This window comes from Hypomesus transpacificus, unplaced genomic scaffold, assembly GCF_021917145.1.
Source record: "Hypomesus transpacificus isolate Combined female unplaced genomic scaffold, fHypTra1 scaffold_30, whole genome shotgun sequence".
Lineage (NCBI taxonomy): Eukaryota > Metazoa > Chordata > Actinopteri > Osmeriformes > Osmeridae > Hypomesus > Hypomesus transpacificus.
Window position 1 is genome coordinate 967,846 of NW_025813826.1, and position 25,383 is coordinate 993,228.

General features: G+C 41.9%; 1 protein-coding gene across 5 annotated transcripts in view; it reads right to left on the reverse strand.

Annotated features, from left to right (window-relative positions):
* Positions 1-24,377, reverse strand: part of slc23a2 (solute carrier family 23 member 2) — a 68,963-nt gene extending 44,586 nt beyond the window's left edge. The window contains exons 1-6 of one of the 5 annotated variants that reach the window (XM_047015376.1): positions 24,083-24,377; positions 7,313-7,433; positions 5,005-5,225; positions 1,566-1,664; positions 989-1,105; positions 679-836 (exon numbers count right to left, since the gene is read on the reverse strand). In XM_047015376.1, coding sequence (XP_046871332.1) covers positions 679-836; positions 989-1,105; positions 1,566-1,664; positions 5,005-5,225; positions 7,313-7,361 — 644 coding nt within the window. In that variant the 5' untranslated portion in view covers positions 7,362-7,433; positions 24,083-24,377. Of the gene's footprint in view, positions 1-678; positions 837-988; positions 1,106-1,565; positions 1,665-5,004; positions 5,226-7,312; positions 7,434-24,013 lie in introns of all 5 variants that reach the window. The other 4 variants (XM_047015380.1, XM_047015378.1, XM_047015377.1 and 1 more) reach the window with 4 other exon arrangements.
* Between the last annotated feature and the right edge of the window lie 1,006 nt (positions 24,378-25,383).

The window sequence follows — 25,383 nt, forward strand, 5'->3', positions numbered from 1 at the left end:
ATTGTTCAGAGATTTTAACTTATTGTTTTTCAAATAAAACAACAGGGGGAATGCGTTTGCGGCTCAGATGTCGAGACAGTGTGTCCGTTGGGTGCAGCAGGGAACCGCTGCGAGCAGAACCATCATGACAAAACATAAATTGTATTGTGTCTTAATAAAGTATCAAGTAATCACTACTGAGTCCTCCTTCCTGAACTAAAAGTTGGCACATGGGTGACATGCTAGCTAACTTCTAGAGAGCAATGTTCACTTTGTTGAATTTTCCCATCCCTCTCAACTCCAAGGCAGCCACAAGTCTCACAACGTTAACCCACTGAACTTAACAAGAATCGCAGACCCAGAAAGCTTCATGCTGAGTTGTCAGTCAATTTGCAACGGCAGTACTAATTGATTAGCTGCGTAAACGCTTGTCATCCACTTTACTTGGTAGGACTGACAAAATGTGGTCAATGACGATTAAACTATTTTGTCAAAATCCAACCCTATTGGTGTGACCTATGCACTTTGTAAAGCTCTCTCTTGGAAGTCGCTTTGGATAAAAGCGTCTGCTAAATGAATAAATGTAAATGTAATGTAAATGTATAACATAAATAGCAAAGTGTATAGGTGACAAACTGTAAATCTACACTGTCCATAGCTGTGGACAGTGTGTGTTTGTGTGTGCGCGCATGCATATACCTGCAGCCCAGTGTGGTCTGCAGCAGAGTGGTGATTCCTACGCAGAAGAAGATGGTCCCTATGAGTTGGCTGGTGGCCCACTGATCGAAGCCCACACACATGGCCTCAGCCAGCAGGAAGGGCACAGCTATGGTCCCACTGAAACACGTTAGGTAGTGCTGCAGACAGACAGGCAGTGAGACGGACAAGACAGGCAAGGAAACAGACCAACAGAAAGACAGGTAGGGAGACAGAAAAAGAAGAAGCTTTGATTATAAACATGTACAAACATGTTCTACTGTGTGTGCGTGCATGTGTGTGTGTGTCTCACCTGTAGGCCAAGGAAAACACACAAGTACCAGGGAGGCGTGTCTTCAATAGTGTAGATCATGTCCATCCTCCTGGCATCTACACTGTCAACACTGTCCAAAGTCTCTGACATGGATCTCTACACACACGAACACACACACACACCATGGGGGAAAACAGCCTCTATGAGGAACAAAGACTTAGAGTAGAACTCTTTAACCACCCTCCCTACCCCTTCAATCTCTCTGAGTCACTCAAATGTGCTGATTCATGGTGACAGGAGCAAAAGAGGACTCAGATGGCTGAGCGGTGAGGGAGTCGGGCTAGTAATCAGAAGGTTGCCAGATCGTTTCCTCGCCGTGCCAAATGACATTGTGTCCTTGGGCAAGGCACTTCACCCTACTTGCCTCGGGGGGAATGTCCCTGTACTTACTGTAAGTCGCTCTGGATAAGAGCGTCTGCTAAATTACTAAATGTAAATGTAAAAGAGGGGTGAGGGAGAAAGTAACCAGAGTAACTAGGAGAAAAAGACGGCGCAAAAGAGAAGTACAGAGAGAGACAAGGGAGGGAGAGACGGGAAAAAAGAGGGACTGTGGTACCTTTTCAGCTCCCTGGTTCTCTTTGGTGTAGATGGCCATCAGCTCTGTGTCCTCAGTATCCTGGTCACTGCTGGGCTGGGCCACACCGTTAATAACCACCTACACACACAAACACATGCAACCAGGCATGCTCAAACAAAACAATGAACAAAGCATGTCATCCATGCAATCATACAAGTGTGTGAACAGCTCTGAACACTGAAATCATCAGTCTTTGGGGCAACAGTCTGGTTCAAATACAGCAGTATAACACACTCCCATACCCCTTTTACACCAAAGTGAACAGGGAGCTAGTTGGAAGCTGGTGCTAGAGCAGGTTCGGAGCTGGTTTAATTTGGGAGCCTTCTAAGAACTGGTTTGGTTTTCCACGGGCTAGAGAGCCACAGCAGAGCCACGTCATGACTTCACTGTTCGTCTCATCTTTCCCAGCAACGCTAGTGCAGAAGCGCCAAACACAAAGGCTGTTTATCAATCCGAAGAACGCTAACGGTGCGTTTACACTGCAGCGACGCGAGCAACGCGACAACATGCTTTCCATTCATTTTCAATGGAGCCAGGCGAATCGCTTGCGTGGTGCATTGTGGTTAGCGCCGCGATTCAAACGATTCGAGTTGAGATATTTTTAACTTTATGCAAATGAGGTGCAAATTTCCCCCACACTTGATTTTGGTGACACCATATACAGATCTGCATGTAAGGGCACGCTCTCAAAACTCGACACTATCACTCTGCTATCCACTTTGCCACTAACGCCCCTTTCCACACGCACCACTGTACTCTTTACTCCCTGGTAAACTGGCCCTCACTTCACACCCGTCGTAATATTCACTGGCTTATCCTCATTTACAAGACCCTTCTGCACCGGACACCCCCCTACCTGTCTCACCTGCTGCATCCTCTTCCTGTCACGCACAACACCCAGTCCTCTCTCCATACCCAGTAAAAAATTCCCAAACTCAAATCCACCCTTGGTCTTGCATCATTTCAGTCCGCTGCCGCCTCTGACTGGAATGCTCTGCAAAAACACTTCAAACTGGACAAATTCATTTCCATCCCTGTCTTCAAAGAAATCATTTCACGCATCTTCACTGAACCCTGTAAATGCTTTCTTACCTTTTAACCCCCCCCCCTTGAGTATCTTGTTGTCTATTCATCCCCATGGTGTCTTTTGTCTGTTGCCAACTGCCTAGTTTGTCCTCCTGTTGTACTTATGCTGCCTGTTTAGTTTTGTCCCCTGCCTGTATCCTTTGTTCATACTTGCCAGTGTCAGTCTGTGTCTTGATTGTGGTTGTTGTAAATAATCTCTGTCTTGCTTTGTGCTTTTACATTTTTTGTCCCCCCTGACTGCCTATGTTATTCATGCCCTGCTTTGTTAAACCTAGCAGTTTTTTGTTGTTGCTTTTGTGCTTTTTTCTGTATGTCTGTATTGCTGTGGTTGTGTGCCGTTGTGCTTTTTAACCAGTTTTTTTTCCTTAGCCCCCATCCCTTCTCCCTCAAATAGCTTGTGCTTTTTGTAAGGCCATCACTGTAAATAAGAATGTGTTTTTTGATGATCTTTGCCTGGGTAAACAAAGGTTAAATAAAATTAAAAAACGATTTTCGCTAGCGATGGCCAATCGGAGTGTTTTCTTGTTTCTCGTAACGTAGCAACCATGGTAAACCTTTCAACCTTTCAGTTTCAAGATGGAGGAGAAACTAATCGCCTGTGTGGCTGCATATCCAGTCCTGTACGGTATGTCTCAGTATTTGTACAGAGACATTAAGAAAAAGAATGACACGCCCCCTAGTGGGTGCACTGTGGGAAGGCGAGCGATGGCAAGTGATTCGCATCGCTGCAGTGTAAACTCACCGTAAGAACGCATGGTTGAGATGCTGGATTTCCCTGGACTCGCAGCAGTATGACAACACTGGCATTATCAGCGCAAAATTTTATAAACTTTTGCTGTATAGTGCTTGTGTATTACATTTGTGTTAAATATAGGCTCATACTTCAAGTAAAAAAAAATAAAAAATCTAAATTTGTGTTTGTCATTTCACCCATTTGATAGGATTATGATAAAATGCAGTAACTAGTTACTGCACTGCACTGCGATGCTCGCTAGGTTATTGTCAAGTCGGAGCAAATTTACAAATTTGCCGTTTCATCAATAAAATAAGCACTTTTTCAGCAACTACACTGCCCATTTATCGTCACATTTTAATTCAGATGCTGATTTACACGTACCGTTTAGCTGAAATATGAATTGTAAAAACATACAGAATCCTTTGACCGCCAGTGCTGTATGTCTTGTTGGTCACGGTAACCCTGCCCCTGACGCAAGCGGTTCTTACTTCGGTTCTTAGACTGGAAATGTTTTGGTGCTACTTAAGAACCACTTTCCCTGTTTCAGAGCCGGTTCTTAGGCTGTTGAAAAAGAAAGAACTGGTTCAAGATTAAGCACTGGCTCCAAACCAGCACCCAAAATACGTTGGTAGAAAAGGGGTACCAGATCTAAGTAGAGGCTCTCATACCCCTTTTCCACCAACGTATTTTGGGGGCTGGTTCGGAGCCAGTGCTTAATCTCAAACCAGTTCTTTGCGCTTCGACAGCCTAAAAACCGGCTAAGAACCTGAAAAACTAGTTCCAAATTAGCCCCAAAAGAGAACCGCTTACGTCAACGGGGTTATCATGACAATATTACCAAGACCAACAAAAACTACTGGCATTTCTTTTACATAGCTAGCTGTACTAGTAGCCTACAATATGGACTTTAAAACAAAGTAGCAGTGGTCCATGAGAAAGTCCTTGCCCTCTGGTCCTCGACAGAGGTTCAAGCAAATAAGAGGGAGCTTTGCAAACTATTACAAAAGGGGTAGGCCTACTTGTGCGTTTGGAGGGCGCTAGAGAGTGACAAATTTCATACAAAAACAAATCTTGCTTCTCGTTGTTGATGGACAGATTTGTATGCCAATGTAGGTTCGCAAAACCAAAAACATCAGTAGCAAGGATACGTCCGCCATCCTTAAATCTGTGCTTGGCGTTTGCATTGCTAGGAAACATGAGACATATACAGGGACGTAATGACGTGGCTCTGTGCTGATTCTCTAGCCCCTGGAAAAAAAAATTGGTTCTTAGAAGGCTCGCAAATTAAACCAGCTCCAAACCGGCTCTAGCACCAGCTCTGAACCAGTTCCCGGTTCACGTTGGTGGAAAAGGGGTTTCAGACAAAAACTCTGCCTTTATAGACATGTATGTTTCACTGAGGGTCTCTTTTTGTCTGTGTGTCTCTCTGTCTGTCTGTCTTTGTGTGTATCTGCCTGCCTGCCACTGTTTGTGTCTTCCTGGCTGCCCTCTCTTCATCCCTCTACAGTTGCTAGCCTGTGTCTCAGCACTGATACATTCATTGCAGTGTGTGTGTGTGTGTGTGTGTGTGTGATAGAGGCATTACAGCTGACATACTGGGATGGGGTAGAAGTCCGCTCCATGCTTGCTCTCCTCTTCATACATCCCCCCATCTCCTCCTCCATCCATCGACTTAGACGTGGTATTCTTCCCCACACCCATATCTCGCTGACACTCTTTTTTCTTCCTTGCTTTCTCAGTTTCTCCTTTATCTTTCTCTGATAAAAACAGTTCCGACTTCTTCAACTCCTTTATGTAGTCCAGGGATGAGTCATCTACTGAATGAGAGAGAGAGAGAGACAGAGAGAGAGAGAGAGAGAGAGAGAGAGAGAGGTATACTTGTTATACACTATCGTTTTTGTATACTGCCATTAAGCACTAAGTTAAGAGGGGGTGAGATGGAATGAAAAAAAGACATTAGATTGAGAGTTTAAACAATGTAATGTAAATATAATTAAAATGCTGTTTAAATGTCATCAAAAAGCTTTTTTGAACATTAAAAAAACACATTTCTGCAAACATGTTACACAGAGATAACATAATCTAATCTAAACTCCAGCCCCAGTCCTAAAGCCTCTAACCCAACCCTCACTCCAGCCCTAGCCTCTAATCTTAAGCCTCTAAGAGATGACAACCCCCCCCGCCACACCCTCATCCTACATACAACCCCCCTATCCGACCTACAACTCCCCTATCCTATCTACCCCCAACTAACAGGGAATCCAAGTCATTGAACATTTGCCCATTGTATCTGTACACATAGTTTTGCATCTGTAAAAATAATTTAGCATCAAAAAAGTTTTTGTAGCAAAATATTTTTGACCAACACTCTTTTTACGGATGCAAAACTATTTCTACAGATGCAAATCTTTTTCCAAGAATGCAAAACTATTTCTATGGATGCAAAACTTTTTCTACGGATGCAAAACTTTTTCTACGGATGCAAAACTTTTTCTACGGATGCAAAACTTTTTCTACGGATGCAAAACCTTTTCTACGGATGCAAAACCTTTTCTACGGATGCAAAATATTATTGACCCTAATTTGACACCATACATTACTGGGGAAGGGAGAGGAAGGTGAGAGAGGGAGGGAGGGAGGGAAAAGGGATGAGTGGGAGAGAGAGAGGAGGAGTAGAAGAGAAGAGTAGGAGGATAAGAAGAAAGGAGGGGGGGGGGTCAAGAAATTGGTGAGGGATGGAGGAAACTTTAACACTTGATACATAATGGAAAGCCTTGGGATGTCTTTGTGGAGACCCTATGATCCTCACTCACTCCCTTCTGCTCTCCCTGCATGTCTCCCTCCCTCCCTGTGTTTGCGGTATGATCATACCCCCCCCCCCCCCCCCCCCCAACCCCAGGTGTCACTTACTCCCTCCATCGTACCCCCAACTCCAGTCTCTCCATCCCCCCCGGTGGATAGTGTTGGGGTCTAATGCTGTGTTCCAGTTGTACTCAGAAGATGGAAGTTTCAAGTTCAACAATTCGGAATTCCAACTCGGATAGTCAAAGGAACCCCGCTACCTCTGACATAATCCAAGATAGCAGCACCTTGTATCAACAGTGTAAGAGGTTTACATGGATTGGCTCCATTGTATATTTCAGATGTACTTATGTTGTATCACACTTCCAGGCCCCTTAGATCATCCAACCAGTTCCTTTTAGCCATTCCACAGACTCGGATGAAAACTAAAGGTGATCATGCCTTTTCAGTTGTGGCCCCTAGTCTGTGGAATACATTTTTTATCAAGTCATCTCCCATCACCGAGACATTTAAGTCTCGTCTTTAAACGCAATTTTATTATTTGGCTTTCAAGTCAATTTAAGGTCACTTGTGCTAAATTGTTTTGTTTGTTGTTTGTATTTATTGTTGTTTGCCTTATTTGATAACTTTGTACAGCACTTTGGTCGGCGTTGGATGTTTTTAAATGTGCTATACAAATAAACTGACTTGACTTGAAGTTTATACTGTATATTTAAGCAATTCTGTATATTTGTGCCTCATTAAAACTCATTCCTCACAGTACTGTCTAACTGCTGTCTGTGGAAATGCTGCTATGGTGTTAGTTGCTATGGTGTTAGAATGCGTGAAATACTGCATAAAACATTTTTTCCATTGAGTTTTGCTAACACTGGCTAACCTGACTTGTGTTAGGGGGGCAAGCACAACAAGCAAGGCCAAGCTGTTTTTTGACTTGGAAACTGGAACGCGATCAACTTGGGTTAACTTGGGTGTGACGTCATTCCCAATTTCGATTTATGAGGTAACTTGAACGCAGCATAATACCCTTATGACACATCCTCCCTCCCCCCCTCCCTCCCTCCACTCCGCTTCTGCCCTGGTGGGTAGTGTGGGGGTGCAATACCTATCTGACACATCCCATCGCTCCTGGCGAGCTGAACAGCAGGGTGCATCTGTGTGGGAGGGTTGAAATAGGGATGGGAGGAGGAGGGGGGAAGCAGGGGAAGGCAAGAGTGGGGGAAATACTGAGAGGAGCAAAGCAGTGGGACAGTTGAGGTTTCAGGGGGTGGGGAGGTGAGACAGATGTTAATTTGACAACCAGCAAAAGGTCAGTCAGATGATCAGTCAGGTCAGTGATAATTTATTGATTTGGTTTTGCTCAGTGTTCATACAGTATATTAGGTTTGATTGATTTGGTGGATTTTATATAATGTTTCAGGATGAAATGGTCATCCCTGAGAGTGTTCAAGTTTTAAACAAAGTCACAGACATTCTCTCCCTTCCACAAACGCACACACACATCAAATACAACTACACCTCCTCCAATTACCATCTGGGTTCAAGTGCCCATTGGCAGCATATGCTAGTGCAGTGGCCATTCCTGTGAGATCGATAACTCTATTGCTCAGTCCAGCTTAACATGACCGCAAACGCGTATAAATATATTTTTAGCAAGCCGCTCCACATAACCTCACTTGCCGATCGACACTGCACATCGTTGAGCAATACACAGGTCTGCCAGATTTCAACTTCATACAATGTCAAATACACAGATTCCTGCTTTTAAGCTTGTACAGTCAAGTACCATCCAGTGTAAAAGATCAGGGCCATGAGCAGGGTGGGAAATTAGCACCAGCCACCAGCCTATGGCGGGCACTTTTTCGAAGTGGCGGGTGACTTTGCCTTGTATTCATGGGTTTCAGTCATGTGACTTTTTTTGTTGCCGCCGCCATCTTTAGGACCGATTTGCAGCCTCTTCTCGGGTCTCCTCAGTGAGAATGAATGATGTTGCACACGAAAGTAGCACACCTTACCACCTACAAAAAGCAACGGTATTTAAAGGGGTGATTGACTGTTTTTTTTGGCTATTTCACACTGTTCCTTAAGGTTTCCGAATAGGGTATGTAACATTGGTTGGGTTGAAAGTGGCCCGGGTGCTGTTCTATGCCCCCTGATAGATCCTCTGAAATTTACCCGGGAAAAAACACTAGCTTTTCTCCTTTTAGGGTATACTCATTAATATTTAGATGAGCTGGGCGCTGATTGGATGGTTTTCAACGAGTGAAGCTGGGGAGAAAAACGCAACACGGCCAACAGTAGGGAGGACAATAGAACGCGTAATTTTTGGCCCAGGCTAACCAACTGTCAAATACCGTGGAACGCCGGTAGCAAACGCATTGAATCGAATGCTAAGTTAGCCTGAATGTAGCTAAGAACGCCACTGAGAAATCTGGCACCGGAATTTTAAGGTCCACGTCCTTTTCTTAGCGCTATAACTACGACTTGTAGCGAGGCATTAAAAACAAATATGCCAGTTAACATGTAGACACTTACACCTTAATGCTATCAACTGTTGGTTGTAATAAACATTGATAAAGTGTATGAAAATACTGTTTATAGTTTTTGTTGCTTTGGCTACCTTTCATAGAAGGTCGGCACCACCGGGAGACATATCTTAAACGAAAGAGTAGGTTGTTTTCTTCAAAATAAGATATATTTAGTCCATTTTAAAACATAAATTTTGAGAAAAATCAAGTTGAAGACATGTTGATGAACATCCCATAGTAATGCATTGAAATCTGAACGTTCTATTGAGAAAAAGGTAGGTTTTTCCCTTGTAACTTTTTCCCGCATGTCGGCACCACCCAGACACTTTCTGAAAAGCAAGGTTACGTATAAAGACGTCATCAGTCAAATAAAATGAAAAAATCAAAAGACATACATTTTGTGTTTTGGCACCCTGAATGAATCTTTGTGCAACCTGTGACGTCAGACAATGTGGCCTCAGAAATTCCCGCGCTGAACTCAGTCAAATGCTTACACCGATTGATTTACACACAGCAGAGAGTTGCTAGCCCTTATATATATACCCGTATGTGGATGCAAGTATCGATCATGGTTACTGGTTTTAAAAATATATATTTTAGACACTTTACATGTATCTTTTCAGTGTTCAGAACAAAAACAAACATTGTTAATATAAAACCCACTCTCTTGGTGACTTTTTAAATACATTTTTCTACCGAAATGATTCATGGTAGTGATAGGCAAATGTTGTTGTCACGTAGCACCAATCGGAACCAATCATTCCCTTTTTTGTCAGGAAATGCAAATCTATTCCAAAAAAAAAGCGCAAATATTCTTTCTTTCCAGCAATCAATTTTGCAAGAAAATAAATTCTATGGCAGATAAAAAGACGAGAACTACTAAAATTGCATTCGCAGGTGAGGGGAACAACACACTTGCAAAAGTTTAGGCATCATTTTAGATCCAAATAGTCTTAGGGTTTGTGGCAAATTACCATTAGAAACATTAACAGATGGGATCATGATCGATATTATTACACATAGTCACAAATTAGCATTTAAAATGCCTGGGCACCTTGTAACGTTTAATATAGTTAAAAATAACTTTAAACTCCATGAATGTGACTTCGATGATAACATATGGAAGAGAGTACATACTGTTGTAAGTAAACTGATAAAACAATTTAATAATTTAGTCAGAGTTAGTGATAAAGACTCATGTCTAGGTGAGGTGTTTGAGCTACCGCCTCCATATGGGCGTGAAGTTGTAGAAACTCCACCCTGCGCGTCTCATGATGCCTGTGAGACAAGTCAAAATGAAATTTTTGATGTTAGGGAAGTGAAAGTTAGCATAGTTAACAACACTAAAATAGAGTACCAAAAAGTAGAAGTAGATATAGATCAATTAACTAAGAAACGTAAAGATATGGGGCTTAAAATATACCAGGCTGAGAAATAAATGAAATCGCTTAGAGCTAAATTAATCAAATCTACGGAAAGACAAAGCCTGGTCAACGTACGTAACATAAATAGAAAAATTAAGAGGAAAGACGTTCAAATAGATCACCTTAAAGCTCAATGTAAAGGGAATTTGCAAGTAGAACATGAGTTTGAGCAGGTAAATGCAGAGCTCAAAACAGAGAGAGTGAGACTAGAGCAGAACATTAACAACTTGCAATTACAAATGCAAGGTCTTAGGGTAAAAGATAAAAGCAAAAACCTCAAGAGGAAAGATGTAGCTTTACCGATATATATATATCTATATATTTATAACCCATTTAAATGACCAGATACTGTACTGGCAGGATCGAAGTGTTAAAGCTGAAGATCAGACCAGAAGCGCGTTAGTCTCAACGTTAGATGGTCGTGTATTTAATGATAAAACAAGGCAGACCGTAATGGAGCTGACTTTGGTATTAGGGGTAAGTATGAAGAAAGCAACGGAAGTAATAGATTGCGTTTTAAAAAATATGTCAGGATTAGAAACAGAGCGTTTACATAGCGTGTCAACGTGTAAAAATGTAACACTAGAAGCGAGACATGTATCCTTGCAGCAGATTAAAAGTAGGTTGATAGAGGAAGACAACCTCACTCTTACAACAGACGGTACAAGTAAACTGGGCCACAAATTCGGAACCGCTGGGGTTTGTTTTTCTGATGGGACTAGGCTACATATAGGTCTTAGAGAGCAAGCATCCGGCTCTGCCCAATGCACTTTCGACACAATTGATGAAATGGTGCATGATGTAGTCATCACGGTGCATGTAGAGGACGATAGGGGTGGGCTCTCACACAGGATCTTTTCAAAACTTACTAATTTGGTAGGCAATAGAGCAAGTACTGAGAAGAAATTTAATGAAATACTCTCTCAGTACCATATACAAATACTGCCAGAAATAGTTGATGGTTATACTCAGTTAGCTGACTCAGAAAAGTATAAACTTGCTGTAGTCAATGAATTGTTTTGTGGGATGCATGTCATTGATGGACTGGCACATCAAACAGGTATTACTTTAGATATGTGGGAGACACTAGTTTTTAAGGGAGATAAGGTAGGTTGCGTACAGTTAGATTCAACCCTTAAATCAAGGGGGGAGCGGTACCGTGAGGCTCATCCGTTCTGTTTGTAAGACCGTGCAGGAGCGCGGCTGTGAGAAGAGTGGCAAACCTGTCCAGTTCAGAACGTTCTTGTTTAATAAGCACGGTCCTGATCATGTTCCATTGGTTCCATTCAAAGGTAACCGTATTAATGTAATGTTCCATAATGCAGCAGGAGTTTACTATCTTTACCCTGACTTGTTGGAATTTACACGGTTATCTCAAAATGAGAACAGGTTAGTTCAGGCTGTCCATGCTGACCTTAATATTAGTCAGTTTATAGCATGTTGTAAGGCATTAGGGATCATCTCCAAACAGGTTACAGAACCGTTCTGGAGAGTTCTTTCCAAGAAAGAACATGTATTAGCTAGCTATTAGATAGGTATAGGACGCGTGTTATAAAGCTTAGAGAGTGGCAGGCAGACAGCAGGCAGTTTATGAAGGGTGAGGTCACTCTGTTTGAGGATTTAGACATCCACAGAGGACCCATCTTAGATAAGTTGTTGAAGTCAACGTCAGAAGAGTTTGATGCTATGACTCAACAAGTTCTAGAACTTGTATTTGCTAGTTTAGTGAAAGTTTGCTGTAGGTTGCGGACCACTTGGAACATGGACGGTATGATGATGAGTCTGAAGATCAGCATCATGTCCTCAGATCAGTGCCCAAAACAAATACAGTGCCCTCCAAAAGTATTGGAACAGTGAGGCGAATTCCTTTATTTTTGCTGTAGACTGAAAACATTTGGGCTTGACATCAAATAATGAACGTGAGACCAGAGATCAACGTTTCAGCTTTTATTTCCAGGTATTTACATTAGGATCTGATGCACAACTAAGAAAATATCACATTTTGTTTGAATCCACCCATTTGTCATGTGAGCAAAAGTATTGGAACAGATATACTTAAAACATATTTAAGTGAATAAGACTTAATATTTAGTTGCAAATCCTTTGCTTTCAATAACTGCAGCAAGTCTGTGACCCATTGACGTCACCAAACTTTTGCATTCTTCCTTTTTGATGCTTTCCCAGGCTTTCACTGCAGCCTCTTTCAGTTGTTGTTTGTTTTGTGGGGTTCCTCCCTTCAGTCTCCTCTTAAGCAGGTAAAATGCATGCTCTATAGGGTTTAAGTCTGGAGATTGACTTGGCCAGTCTAATACCTTCCATTTCTTGCCCCTGATGAACTCCTTTGTTGTTTTGGCAGTGTGTTTTGGGTCGTTATCTTGCTGCATGATGAAGGCTCTGCCAATCAGTTTGGTTGCATCTTTCCTTAAATTGGCAGACAAAATGTTTCTGTAGACTTCCGAGGTCATTTTGCTGCTGCCATCATGTGTTACATCCTCAATGAAGATTAATGAGCCCGTCCCAGAAGAAGCCATGCAAGCCCAAGCCATGACATTACCTCCACCGTGTTTCACAGATGAGCTTGTGTGTTTGGGATCATGAGCAGTTCCTTTCTTTCTCCAAACTTTAGCCTTTCCATCACTTTGGTAAAAGTTAATCTTTGTCTCATCAGTCCATAAAACTTTGTCCCAGAATTTTTGAGGTTCATCTCTGTACTTTTTGGCAATTTCCAGCCTGGCCTTCCTATTCTTCTTGCTAATGAGTGGTTTGCATCTTCTGGTGTAGCCCTTGTACTTTTGTTCATGAAGTCTTCTGCGAACAGTAGATAGTGATACCTTCACTCCTGCCATCTGGAGGTTGTTGCTGATCTCACTAACAGTTGTTTTAGGGTCTTTCTTTACAGCTCTCACAATGTTTCTGTCATCAACTGCTGATGTTTTCCTTGGTCTACCTGTTCGACGTCTGTTACTTAGTACACCAGTAGTTTTCTTCTTCTTCAGGACATTCCAAATGGTTGTACTGGCTATGGCCAATGTTTCTGCAATGGCTCTGATTGATTTTCCATCTTCTCTAAGACTCACAATTGCTTGTTTTTCACCCAAAGACAGCGCTCTGGTTTTCATGTTGTTTTCACCTCTGAATACAGTCTGCATAGACAAAACCTATCTTACCCAATCTGAACCTGAGTGTAGACATTCAGTGGTATTTATTGATTGAATAATGTATGTAATAGGACACACCTGGGCAACAAAACACACCTGTCAGTCACATGTTCCAATACTTTTGCTCACGTGACAAATGGGTGGGTTCGAACAAAAAGGTGATATTTTCTAATTTGTGCATCAGATCCTGATGTAAATACCTGGAAATAAAAGCTGAAACGTTGATCTCTGGTTTCACATTCATCGTTTGATGTCAAGCCCAAATGTTTTCAGTCTACAGCAAAAATAAAGGAATTGGCCTCACTGTTCCAATACTTTTGGAGGGCACTGTATTTCATGCGAGAGGGATTTGGGGATATTTGATTAGATCAAAGTTTAGGGCAAGTAAAATAGCATTAGAGGGTATGGTCATGTTTAAGCAGAATAGGTCCTGGGAATGGTTGTCAGGGTTAGATCCAGATAGAAGAGCTGAAGTTCTCGCCTCAGCTCGGCCATCTGTGAAAGGGCAGAGGGCACTGTTCTCTGAAAGAATGCATAGAATTAGAGAAGACAGATTGCATGTGCTTAGAAACCAACAGGATAGAAAGGTAGTTAGAGAGGTTCAAGCAGTGCGCAGGAAACAACAGCTCACTCTTGATCTTGGTAAGTATGGTGGACTATGGACAAGCGATGTAGAGGTTAATGAACAGGTAAGTAATTTAGAGAGAGATTTAATACTAGCAGTAGTTGCTCAGTTAAAGTTCCATCGTTTTGTGTTGGGGCAGAAAAATGATAGTGGGATTTTAAATATATCAAAATATGGCAAGAGGCTCATCAGTAATCTGAAGAGTGTTGTAGTTAATGCCATTGAGCCTAGACACTAGTTTAGATGAAGGAAGTGGAGCTGCCCCGGCTGATCTTGTTGCTGATAGGAAGGTAGAGTTTTTGAGGGATGCTGCTAAACAGCACCTTAAGGCACAAGATCTGGGGCGGAGGAGGGGAGGGTTGAGTATAGTCAGACTTCCAAGTATTGAAATGCCACAGCAGTTACTTGGTAAGAGAGTTAAACATTTGTATGTAGAGCGTGGGTTAGATAGGTGGTTTAATGAGACAGTTATAGATTGTAAAAGAACAAAAGATGACATTTTGTTCAAAATAAAATACGATGGCTATAGAAAAAAGTACTGGTTGTCCTTATGGACCGGATACCAGGAAAATAAATTAGTATTAATACCAGTTAGTGCAGAGGATCTTGTAGGGAAAAGAATAGCGCATATGTTTATTAGCAGTGAGGACGATAGTGTATGTTGGTGGCCAGGCAGAGTAGTTAGTTTTAATGGAAAGATGGGTTCTTAATAGATTATGAAGAGGAGGAAGATGACAGAGTAGCCAGCTCAGTGGTAGAATACCCATTACTCACAGATTATTACGAGAATGAGGTTGGGATTTATAAATAGGTTTGTTGTCTTGCGATGGGTATGTAATATTCAGGCTGTATTGGGTAAGTAGTCATTTGTTTGGTTTTAGCATTGGGTTGTTTGATCAAGTGGGTCTGTGCGGCACAGACAGACTTAGCTTTGCAGTGTGTCATTTAACTATTGGTATGTAATATTCAGGCTTTGTGGTAGCTTGAGGATATTCAAGATGGACCATTTGGTGATATGAGACAGGGGGCCTCAGTAGGGGGTGACTCCCTGTTAAGCCAAATGGTCTGCCATAATATCTTATAGCTACATTGGGTAAGTAGTAGTAGTATTTGTTTGGTTTTAGCATTGGGTTGTTTGATCAAGTGGGCCTGTGCGGCACAGACAGACAGCTTTGCAATATAAAAACGGACTATGTCTATAAAAGTAGATACAGGTAGGATTAAAAGTAGTACAGTTTGGTGATATGAGACAGGGGGCCCTGTAATGGGGTGACTCCCTGTTAAGCCAAACTGTCATAGCTAGTATAGAAGTAATAGATAAAAGTTGCTCCCCTGAACCTTCACCATGGATGCAGAGGTGCCCAATTGTCCTCTGAGAGCTATCAACCTGTACGTTTTTTTCACAGGCAATGACTACATTTTGGACTATAAGTTTCATATCCCTATAAATAAAGTAGCCTATATTATTTATAATACAATTAGTGTATACTTTTTGTCCATCATAAACAAACAGACGTGTTCAAATCAAGTAACGCAGTAACGCTAAACGTGACCAACATTTGCATATTTGTGGTCTCGATTTAACATAATTATTTATAGCGAAGTACTGGACACCGCATTAGCTCCCAATGTACAAAGAATGTAAGTCTGTATAGACAAGTTCATGAGCCGTTTCCGCTCTACTTCCTGAACTGCTGCCCTATATGCAATCCACTTCCGTTCTGGCGGGCTGGGTTTGTTTTGCTAGCTAGATCCGTTGTGCTGACAAAGCACTGATATCGCAGTGACAAAGAGGATATAACATTTACAACATGAAGAAGTGGTTCGGGAACGACGTGTGCGGTAGTTGGTTGAAAACACTTGAGAAAGCACCTGAACAAGTGGTTAGATAGAGCGCTACGACCAGTTTTAAAACCTAGAATTGCCTCTAGAATCGCCTGTTACTGTTAGGCTATACTACAGTATTGTTTGTAGGCTATTCACATTTTGTTGGTGTTCCTTTGTCCTATTGTTGCAGTGGATTTAATAATTATACATTGATACGTGGATATAATAATTCAAAACTTTCAAAGTGCCAATACACACATATTTAAGCCCGGCATGAGGTGTGTAGCCAACCGGTGCTTGTTTAAAGCAGTCATAACCGGATTCATAGGAAGAATAGATACGTAGGCACTTCAGGCAGTGACAAGCCACATAAATAAGGATAACAGTGTACTGCCTGTCTTGTCCTTCTGAAGTTGTTAATTTGAATAGGCTGAGCATCAACATGTAACATCAAGTATAGCCTAGAAATTCCAAATGAATTAGCGTTAGGCTTTCAATTTTACGTATGCCTAAGCTACTTGTACTGTGTCCTGGCAATAAATAAAGAACATTATGCTACATGTTTTGCCAGGATAACTTGCAAGACCATTAAATGTTCATGATGTTCCTGTGTGTTTATTCCTTTGACTGGGTACAACAACGCGATCAGTCAACCGATTATAAATGTTTTTAATGTCGGGCTACGAATTTATTGAACAACTTCTGTCTGATACGTGTAGCATCCTTTAGCCAAATAATTAGCCTACATTTTGCTGAGAGATTGAAGAGCTAGACAACAAATGTTCTAATGAATCACCGACTAAAAGTCATCTACTGACATTGCCTTTCCTCCATGTTAAAAGCTCCAAAATGATGGACTGGCAAAAGCTTTATAACTATAAATCTACTCTAAATGTACTTAAAAGTATGGCGACAACGTTATCCACCAGTACAATCGACAACGTTGGCAACTTATCCAGTAGTAAATGTCAAACGACAAGTATGTCAAAGTAGACGAACCGTGATCCCAAGCTAGCATAGATAAATCGCTGTGTTTATAACGGCAGACGCTGTGCAAACCACCCCCGGCGGAAATGAATTGCATGTGTGTAGAGTTATGGCACCCCCATGGTTTTGGCGCGTAAACTTGTGTATAGCATTTGCGGGTGTCCGGGAGCCGCTATTGAAATGCGGGAGACTTCCAGAACTTCCGGGAGACTTGGGATGTCTGGGAACATAAAACAACGGTAGCCCAATTGCCAATAAACTATAGGCTAAATCATCACACATTCTACCTATGCTCTTGCGTTAGCAAGCTAAACTAGTTTACATGCCTACAGTCTAGGTGTTTTCGCCATCTAGCTGTTATTGCATTCCTTGCAAATCAGCGTTAATAAAACGCAGATGAGCTAGAGTTTATCTAACATTGACTAGACGGGCATGGCTGATGTTTGTCTATACCGTAGCATAGAAGATCCCTGTGCAGTTCGACTCTCGACACATTCGCGGGAACCATTTCACCAAGGGCGGTTTTGAAAACTTGGGACAATGTAAAGCAGGTGCGTTCCCACCTTACGTTCATCACAACCGCAAGCTGTAGTATGATTTTGTCGGTAACAGTTATTAGCAATGCTAACGTATCCTGTATCTAGCACCTGCGTTTCTCCAGTTCTTTCAAATAGATCATCTAGACAGGCATTAGCAATAGGCCAAACTGCTGTTTTCTGGTTATTTTTTCGGAAGCTTCCCTTCTAATGCAGACTACAGCTAGTCCAGAGCCATAGAAAAAGAGGGTTGCGAAACTTCCATAGACTCCCATTGTTATCGAGGAATGCGGAAGTAAGACCAATTATTACCCTACGTCACACAACTGTCAAGCAGGCTCAACTCTGCATGTCGGTTGCAAAAGACAAACTTCTCCCCGGTCTATTACACTTGGAGTGTCGATCAGGTTGGCATATATGGCCACTGGATTGCAGGGCTTGATATACATTTTTTGAGGCTCTTGGCCTTTGGACAAATAAATGTACATTTCACTTGTCTATGCACAAACGTCACTTGACCCCGATACCCTTAAATAGCCTGACCAAGTGATCGGGCAAAACTAGACTGGCTAACGGAGGTCGCTTTCTCAGGCAAAGGACGAATGAATCAGGCTCGGTTAAATAAATCCGAGATGCTGGCTATCTTTATTAGGCTCGTATCTACATTAGCAGGGCTCTAGAGTGCAACCAATTTGGTCGCATATGCGACCAAAATTTGAACTGGTGCGACAAAAATTTTTCCTAGGTCGCACCGGTGCACCTAACCTCCTCGCATCCGCTGCCTTTCCAGGAACAAAGCGTTTGTTTCTTCTTTGACGGAACTCACACTCATGGTTGGATCATATCATGGCTTTGCGTTTGATTGGCTGTGGTCCAGATATTCCTGTAGACCTACACTGCTCCGTGCTGTGTGAAATTACGACCTGAGCACCAGAGAATCAGTTATGGCAGACCTTAACATTGTACGGCCCGCGGGCCATAACCGGCCCACAGGCTGTCCCAATCCGGCCCGTGTGAGGTAAATCAAAAATTAAAAATAAATAAATGTGTTGAGAGCTAGTAAATAGTCCTTAAAGACTAGTGATCAGGCGATTTACATATGTGTGTGTGTGCGCAACCTCACCGACAGGAGAGTTAGCTGTTGGTTAGCCCTCGAAAATTAAAAACGTAAGGTTGATACAGAATGTAGAGTTTTTAACAAGACATGGACTTCCAAGTATCTGTTTACTGAGGTCAAAGTCAAAGCTGTGTCCTTAGTTTGCTAAAGTCGCTGTGTTGAAGGATTATAATTTGAATCGGCACTAAGGGACTAAAGAAAAAAACTAACGCGGACATAATAAAAACTTGACTGATTCAGTTACTTCGATAGTCTTTTCCTAGTTAACCAACATGTAAAATATTTATATAACTATTTACAGAATATCCTTATTCTTCTGATAACCAGTAGCAGCTAATCAAAATATATTCTTTCCTGCTTTTTACAATGGGGGGAAATGAATAGTGAGCAGAATTAAGTTCAAGTTATTGTTGATGCGGCCCTCCAACACATTTCAAGTTTCTCATGTGGCACCTTGTCAAAATTAATTGTCCACCCCTAGTTACGGAGCTGGGCCATGGAGCAAACCCATGGAGCTAGGATTTTGATGCTAGGGAAGAGTGTGGCAAGCTGGTTTAGCCAAGGCCAAAGGGCAAGAAAGCCAAATTACAGGTGTTGGCCATCTGAAGGGCATGCTACAGCAAGGGAGGGACCCGCTATTAGGCTTTGAGCCATGAAATGTTAGGTCAGTAGCACTTTCTATTTTTAAATGTTTTATTTTGCTTGCAATGTTTTAGTTTGCCAGGTCAGTGAAGCACTTAAAATATTTTTATTTGAATTGTGCTTCAAATAAAACCAATATTTACCTACACCTTATTCTTGTTTAAGATAATTTACATAATATATATATGAATGTATATGGAGCGTGATAAAAAGGTGACCTTGAAATTGTGGTGACGCAAGAAAAAATTTGGGTGCAGGGCAATTCCATGCAAAGGTCACCCTTACCATAGAAAAAAAAGTTGTGCCCACACAAAAATAACTGTTGTTAAAATGTTCACTTATAAGTTATTTTAGATGTTGAGAAAAGCGCTGTGAAAGTTTGATTCTTGATTTCCCAACAGATTCTGTTTGTCTTTCAAACACGTCACATCCATAACAGAATAATGTCACATCCATAACGCAGGTTTTTCCTCATAAAATTCTGCATAAAAGACTACATGTTTTAAAAATGGCTATTTTTATGATCACCTAAAACTCCATGATCATGTCAATATCAAACTTTATACATTAGACTAAAGGTTCACAGAGTTACAGAAAAAAGTGAGCGTAGGCTACCATTTTTCCGCAACTTCCTGCTGCATCACAGAAATCAAATGGACTGCTGTTCCTAATTATACTCTATCGACATTATCGATATTATTGAAAATGAATTGTTACGATATCTTTATCGAGGGAAGTCATTACTTCAATAGTTATTTTATCGATTTATCGCCCAGCCCTACTCCCTAGCATCAAAATCCTAGCTTCATGGGTTAGCTCCATGGCCCAGCTCCGTAACTCAGGGGTGGACAATTAATTTCGACAAGGTGCCACATGAGAAACTTGGTGTTGGAGGGCCGCATCAACAATAGCTTGAACTTAATTCTGCTCACTATTCATTTTCCAACATTGTAAAAAGCAGTAACGTATATATTTTGATTAGCTGCTACTGGTTATCAGAAGAATAAGGATATTCTGTTGATAGTTATATAAATATTTTACATGTTCGTCAACTAGGAAAAGACTATCGAAGTAACAGTAAAAACTAAAATAATCATTTCATCACTGTTTCATTTTATTTGTAAATAGTTAATCTTCACGAACATTGAAAAGTTGTTTTGCAGTATGTTAAAGATATGTATTGATCAACTTTATACAAAAAGCAATACTTTTTTTTCAGTTCATTTTGTTCTGTGAGAGGAATCCAGTGGGCTTGAACAAGTGCATCGAAATCTGGCTGAATGTCTGAGGTGGATATGCGAAGAACAGCTGACAGGTGATGATCCGGGTCTGCAATTTAACTAGCAAACCATCAGCCCGCGCCCACTGAATCAGTTAAGTTCTTATTATGTCCACGTAAATGTTATTCTTTAGTCCCTTAGTGCCGATTCAAATTATAATCCTTCAACACAGCGACCTTAGCGAATTAAGAACACAGCTTTGACTTTGACCTCAGTAAACAGATACTTAGACGTCAATGTCTTGTTAAAAACTCTACATTCTGTATCAACCTTTCATATTTCATTTTCAAATGGGGCTAACCAACAGCTAACTATCCTGTCGGTGAGGTTGCGCACTCGCACATATGTAAATCACCTGATCACTAGTAGGGCTGTCACGATAACTACTTTTTCTTGTGCGATATATTGCAACAAAATTAATTGCGATAAACGATATTATTGCACACACGTCAATTGTAATTTTCAGTCCATTTTCCATTGTCGTCGTCCCTGTCCCCCCGTCCCATGTCTCTTCACTCCATCATCCCTTATTGTTTACAACGTTAACAGGGCTACTTGGTTGGCATTGCCTTTTCAGCTTGAGATATACAAGGTGTGGCGTGAGAGCGTGTGAAATGGTTGAAATGCGTGTCTCACGGCCAATGAGGGAGAGTTGGCAGCCCTGTGTTTGTCAAATGTTTACAGCATATTTGTAAATGCTGTTTTTTTGACTGTTTAATGGCTGCATCTTGTTGGCTATATACCAAGTTACGCTATCCGTGAGTGTACGCCATTTCGCGCTGTCACGTTTATATTTGCACTGTCGGGAAAAGGCATCTAACCTACAGAACTGTATGGAAGACCCCTTTCCAGCTCCAGCTGCACTTGTTGTTCACAGGTTGAAAAACTGGGTGGGATAGTTATGAGGTGAGGTGTTAGGTTAGTTGCCTCTTTTCAATTACACTGTTTTTAAACAAAGTCGACATACCGGCTCGTTCACGTTAATTGGCTCTCATCTCATTTGGCTTAAAGACAAAATGTTCCCACACCGTAGCTGAAGATTGCGGCTTTGAAACCAAGTCAAATGACCGGACAAAAGTTCTTCAGTTATCTCAACGGCTTTAAAACTATTGTTTTTTTTGTTTTTTTTACTTGGTTCATTTAAAAGGTTTCAAACAAATTAATGCCAAAGTATTTTATTATCACTAAAATATACTTTACAGGTCACATAATATGCTGTATTTGGATGCTTTTATATATGCCTTAGTGGTTCCCTATTACTGTATCTGAAGTATCTTTCCGGAAATTCAGCCTTGGTGCATAATTACAGCCACTACGAGCAGTCCCACAATGAGCTTTCCTCAAAACGCACTGTTTCTGTGTCTGTAGCTTTAAATGCTAATGAGGACGAGAGGGGCGGCAACATGCGCTAATGTTTACAATGGATGTATCGCAATGGCTCGTAGCCCCAGTTGCTGTAAGATGCCTCGAATTTAGCCATTCTCATCTGATCACCCTGATTTGCAGAGGTGCACACTCAGTCATTTCAATGAGGAGAAAGGCGGATATTGTGCGCCATAACACCAAAAGCAGAACGGTTATCCAAATAACAAAGAAGAGTACAACACTCGCGTTACAGCGTTTGTATTCACAGACACACACTTGATGCCATCTACCTTTACATTAGCGACAGTAACTCAGCTGGCTCGTATCCCGTTGCTATAAGATGCCTCGAATTTGCCCATTCTCATCTGATCAGCTTGGTTTGCAGAGGTGCACACTCATAATAATTTCAATGAGGGGAAAGGCGGATATCGCGCGCGCCATAACACCAACAGCAGAACGGTTATCCAAATAAAGAAATGTACAACACTAGCGTTACAGCGTTTGTATTCACACACACACACTTGATGCCAACTACCTTTACATTAGCAACAGTAACTCAGCTGTTAGCTGCAGAGCTAATGTTACAGCCACATGACGTTAAGGGTAGCAAGATAGGTAACCATATACAGTAAAGCAACAAAATGATATAGTGTTAGTTAACTTACTTCTCCAAGGTTTGTAGCTTGACCAAGGAGAGTTAGTAATGACCCAGAATTTAATTTCAGCAAGGCCAGCTTTGTAATGGCTCAAGTTGAGGAAACAGTAGTGGCTGAAATGTTTAGCGCAGACATACACAGGTGCATTTCCAGCGGAATTAAAATTAAGATACTGGTTGTGCAGAGGCTTGGATGAAGGAGCTAAAAAAATACTTTTGTTTTGTACATCCACTCACTGAGCCACTATTATGCTTCGTTCGTTTGTTAGCCATGATGTCTCTCCAGGAAAAACCGATATGGCACTTTTGCACGATTGTAGCTCAGTTTTTCATGGGCAGGCCAGATTATCTGGGCGGGTAAAGCAAAGAGAAGGGCGGTAGCCTGGCTCGTTGTGACATCACAACAAGGATATTTTCAAACTGAGCGTTTGAGCCTTTATTTTCTCAAAGGCGGAGAAAAATACCCAAGGCTTGGTTTACACCTATCTAAAATTCTAGCCATTGGGGGACTAAAGGCAGGCTAGGGGAACTCATATTAATGTTAAATAACGTCCTAAAGTGAAGTTTTCATGTCATGTGACCTTTAATAGTTTTCTTAGACTACTTATTTGCACGGACAGTTGCACCGCCTGACATTTGAGGTTTGAGATTTTGTTTGTTTATGAACGTTTTTTTTTACCTAGTGCTACCTACCATGACAGCAGCTGACCTGTTTTGTTGCATTTTAGCTAACTAACTTGTTTCATAGGTTAATGCTAGCTAACGTTAACTGTTTAAAACCTTACATCTACATTGTGACATGACATCATTAGTCGCCAACGATCTCAAACGATTGTCATTTATCTGGCTTAGTTTTCCACATCAGTTCTCTCAAACCAGCGCGAGCAATAAATTAGTAGTAGAAGTCCCCTATTTTGACCAAAACAAGCACAACGCGAGACGTCAACAGATAAGCTCTGTTACCCGAAATTTCTTGCCATGTAAAATATTAATTTTGCGATCTGTTTTTAACGCACAGTTAAAAACGGTGAAGTCCAGGCACCTATGGGGGATTGTCAGCGCTCCCAACAAGCCCTGTTGAGACCCTAGGACTCATCTGCATCCAGAGTCTACTGCCGTATGATGTGACTGATGCGTCATTCAGGAAACACTGCATAGGCCTACAAGCATCTGTCTCACACAAACACAGGCACAGAGGTACAAAGGCTTCGGAAGTGCACAGTAACCCAACAGCAAAGTGTAATCCCAGTCACATGCTGCCAACAGCAAACACTGACAGGAATCCGAGTCTGAGACCCACTTCAACGCCACCACCACTAACTTCATCATCATCAAACGCAATAAACAGGTAGCCTATTCATAAGGTATTTTAGAGAATAAAATAGATAACGCACACGTTGTACTTTGTTTCCAGGACAACCATTTCAAGGGTAATACAGCCACATCCCAGCTGTAAAACCATCCTCCAATGCATCTACTGAGCTCACCATAGATCACTAGCATACACACTGTAGCGGACATAGGCTACTGCCGTGGTGTAGCCAAGTCTATTTCCCAAAGGGTTGAAATACACAGCGGCGGCTACATTTGACCATTTTCCAAAAACATGTTGCCTGCCCTCGCGCTAACGTTGTAGCTAGCCCATGTCAAAGGCTCCCATACCTTTTGTATTTCATAATTCCCACATTCTTCCAATGGCGATGCAGTGTAGGCTTGGTGTGCTGTGCTCACCTGTCCAGAGAGAGTACTGTACTCGTCTATGTCCCGCTTTACTTCACAACTGAAGTGAAATTGTGTACTCTATATCCGTGGTGGTGTATGTTGTGTCGCAAACGCAGAACCACACAAATGAGTCAGAAAATAAGCCAAGGGGAGATCCACTCAGATGCCCCTAGGTCCCGTTAATCATCAGTGGGGTTCCTTAGGTACCCAATACTGCGTTGAAGGCCCGAGTGTTTAGTAACTAGAAGGGGGATTTTGTTTTATACAAGGTGTTGACCGAACACTTAATCTCGCATGCGCCGAAGGACTCTACGTCAGCTATATTCCCTGCCCCTCCTTTGGAACCGCAAATCAGCCAATTAAAAACACCCCTACCCGTGACGCAACCCCGCCGTCATTTGTTTCGTGTGTTATAAGCCCACAATAGTTCCGTCTGCCTGGGCATCTCTACTCCTACACCTCTTCTCTGTTGCCTAGCTCATGCAGTCGTTTCCCTGCCATTTATGAAACAAAAAATGGCGTCAAGCCTTCTGCCTCTGTTTCTATGGTCAGGTTTGAAACTAAACACTTCCATGTAGTGGAAGCTTGCGAGCAGTGCGCTAATTGGGTGTGCTTGAAGCCCCCACCCCCAAGCCCCCACCCCTCGCCCCGGCTTGAAGCAACGGCCCCGGTGGATGTAGGTGGTTTTGCATGTACGGTTAGGTTTCCGACTCTTCCGGTCGTTTTTATTCTATTAACTCCATTCAAAACTATCTCCCCCAATAGTTTTTGTTTGATTCTCGAACCTGGCTCATACTACTAGCTTTTTCATAGAATAATTTTTCCCGATTTTTGCTAAGTTTGAAACCAATCCGAAATGGGTAAACTAGCAACCCATTTATTTGCTTAGTCAATGAAAGTTGCCTGCAAATGTGCTGGCGGATACTAACAGTGCATGAGCACAAAAGTTCACATTGGCCAATAGCCGATTTACATGAGCTCTCGGAGCTAGGGAAAAAAGGAGCCACTGTTAAAAGCTAGACAGGAAGAACCTCTATGCCCACCCCTCGCCTCTCGGCCATAGAGTTAATATAACTAGAGTAAGCTACTTTTGTCTTCCAAGATGGCGTCCCCATTCGTTTCTATGAAAAGTGCTCAGTGGCGCAGTGAGGCAAGCGAGAGCGCGAGCCTGGACGCGGCCATCTTTCCACTTCCGTGTCTTCCGGTCTAGCTTTAAACAGTGGCTCTTTTTTCCCCTAGCTCCGAGACCTCGTGCACGCTTGCAACTAGCTGTACCCGTCATACTTTGCGACAACCAGTCGCGAGCATAG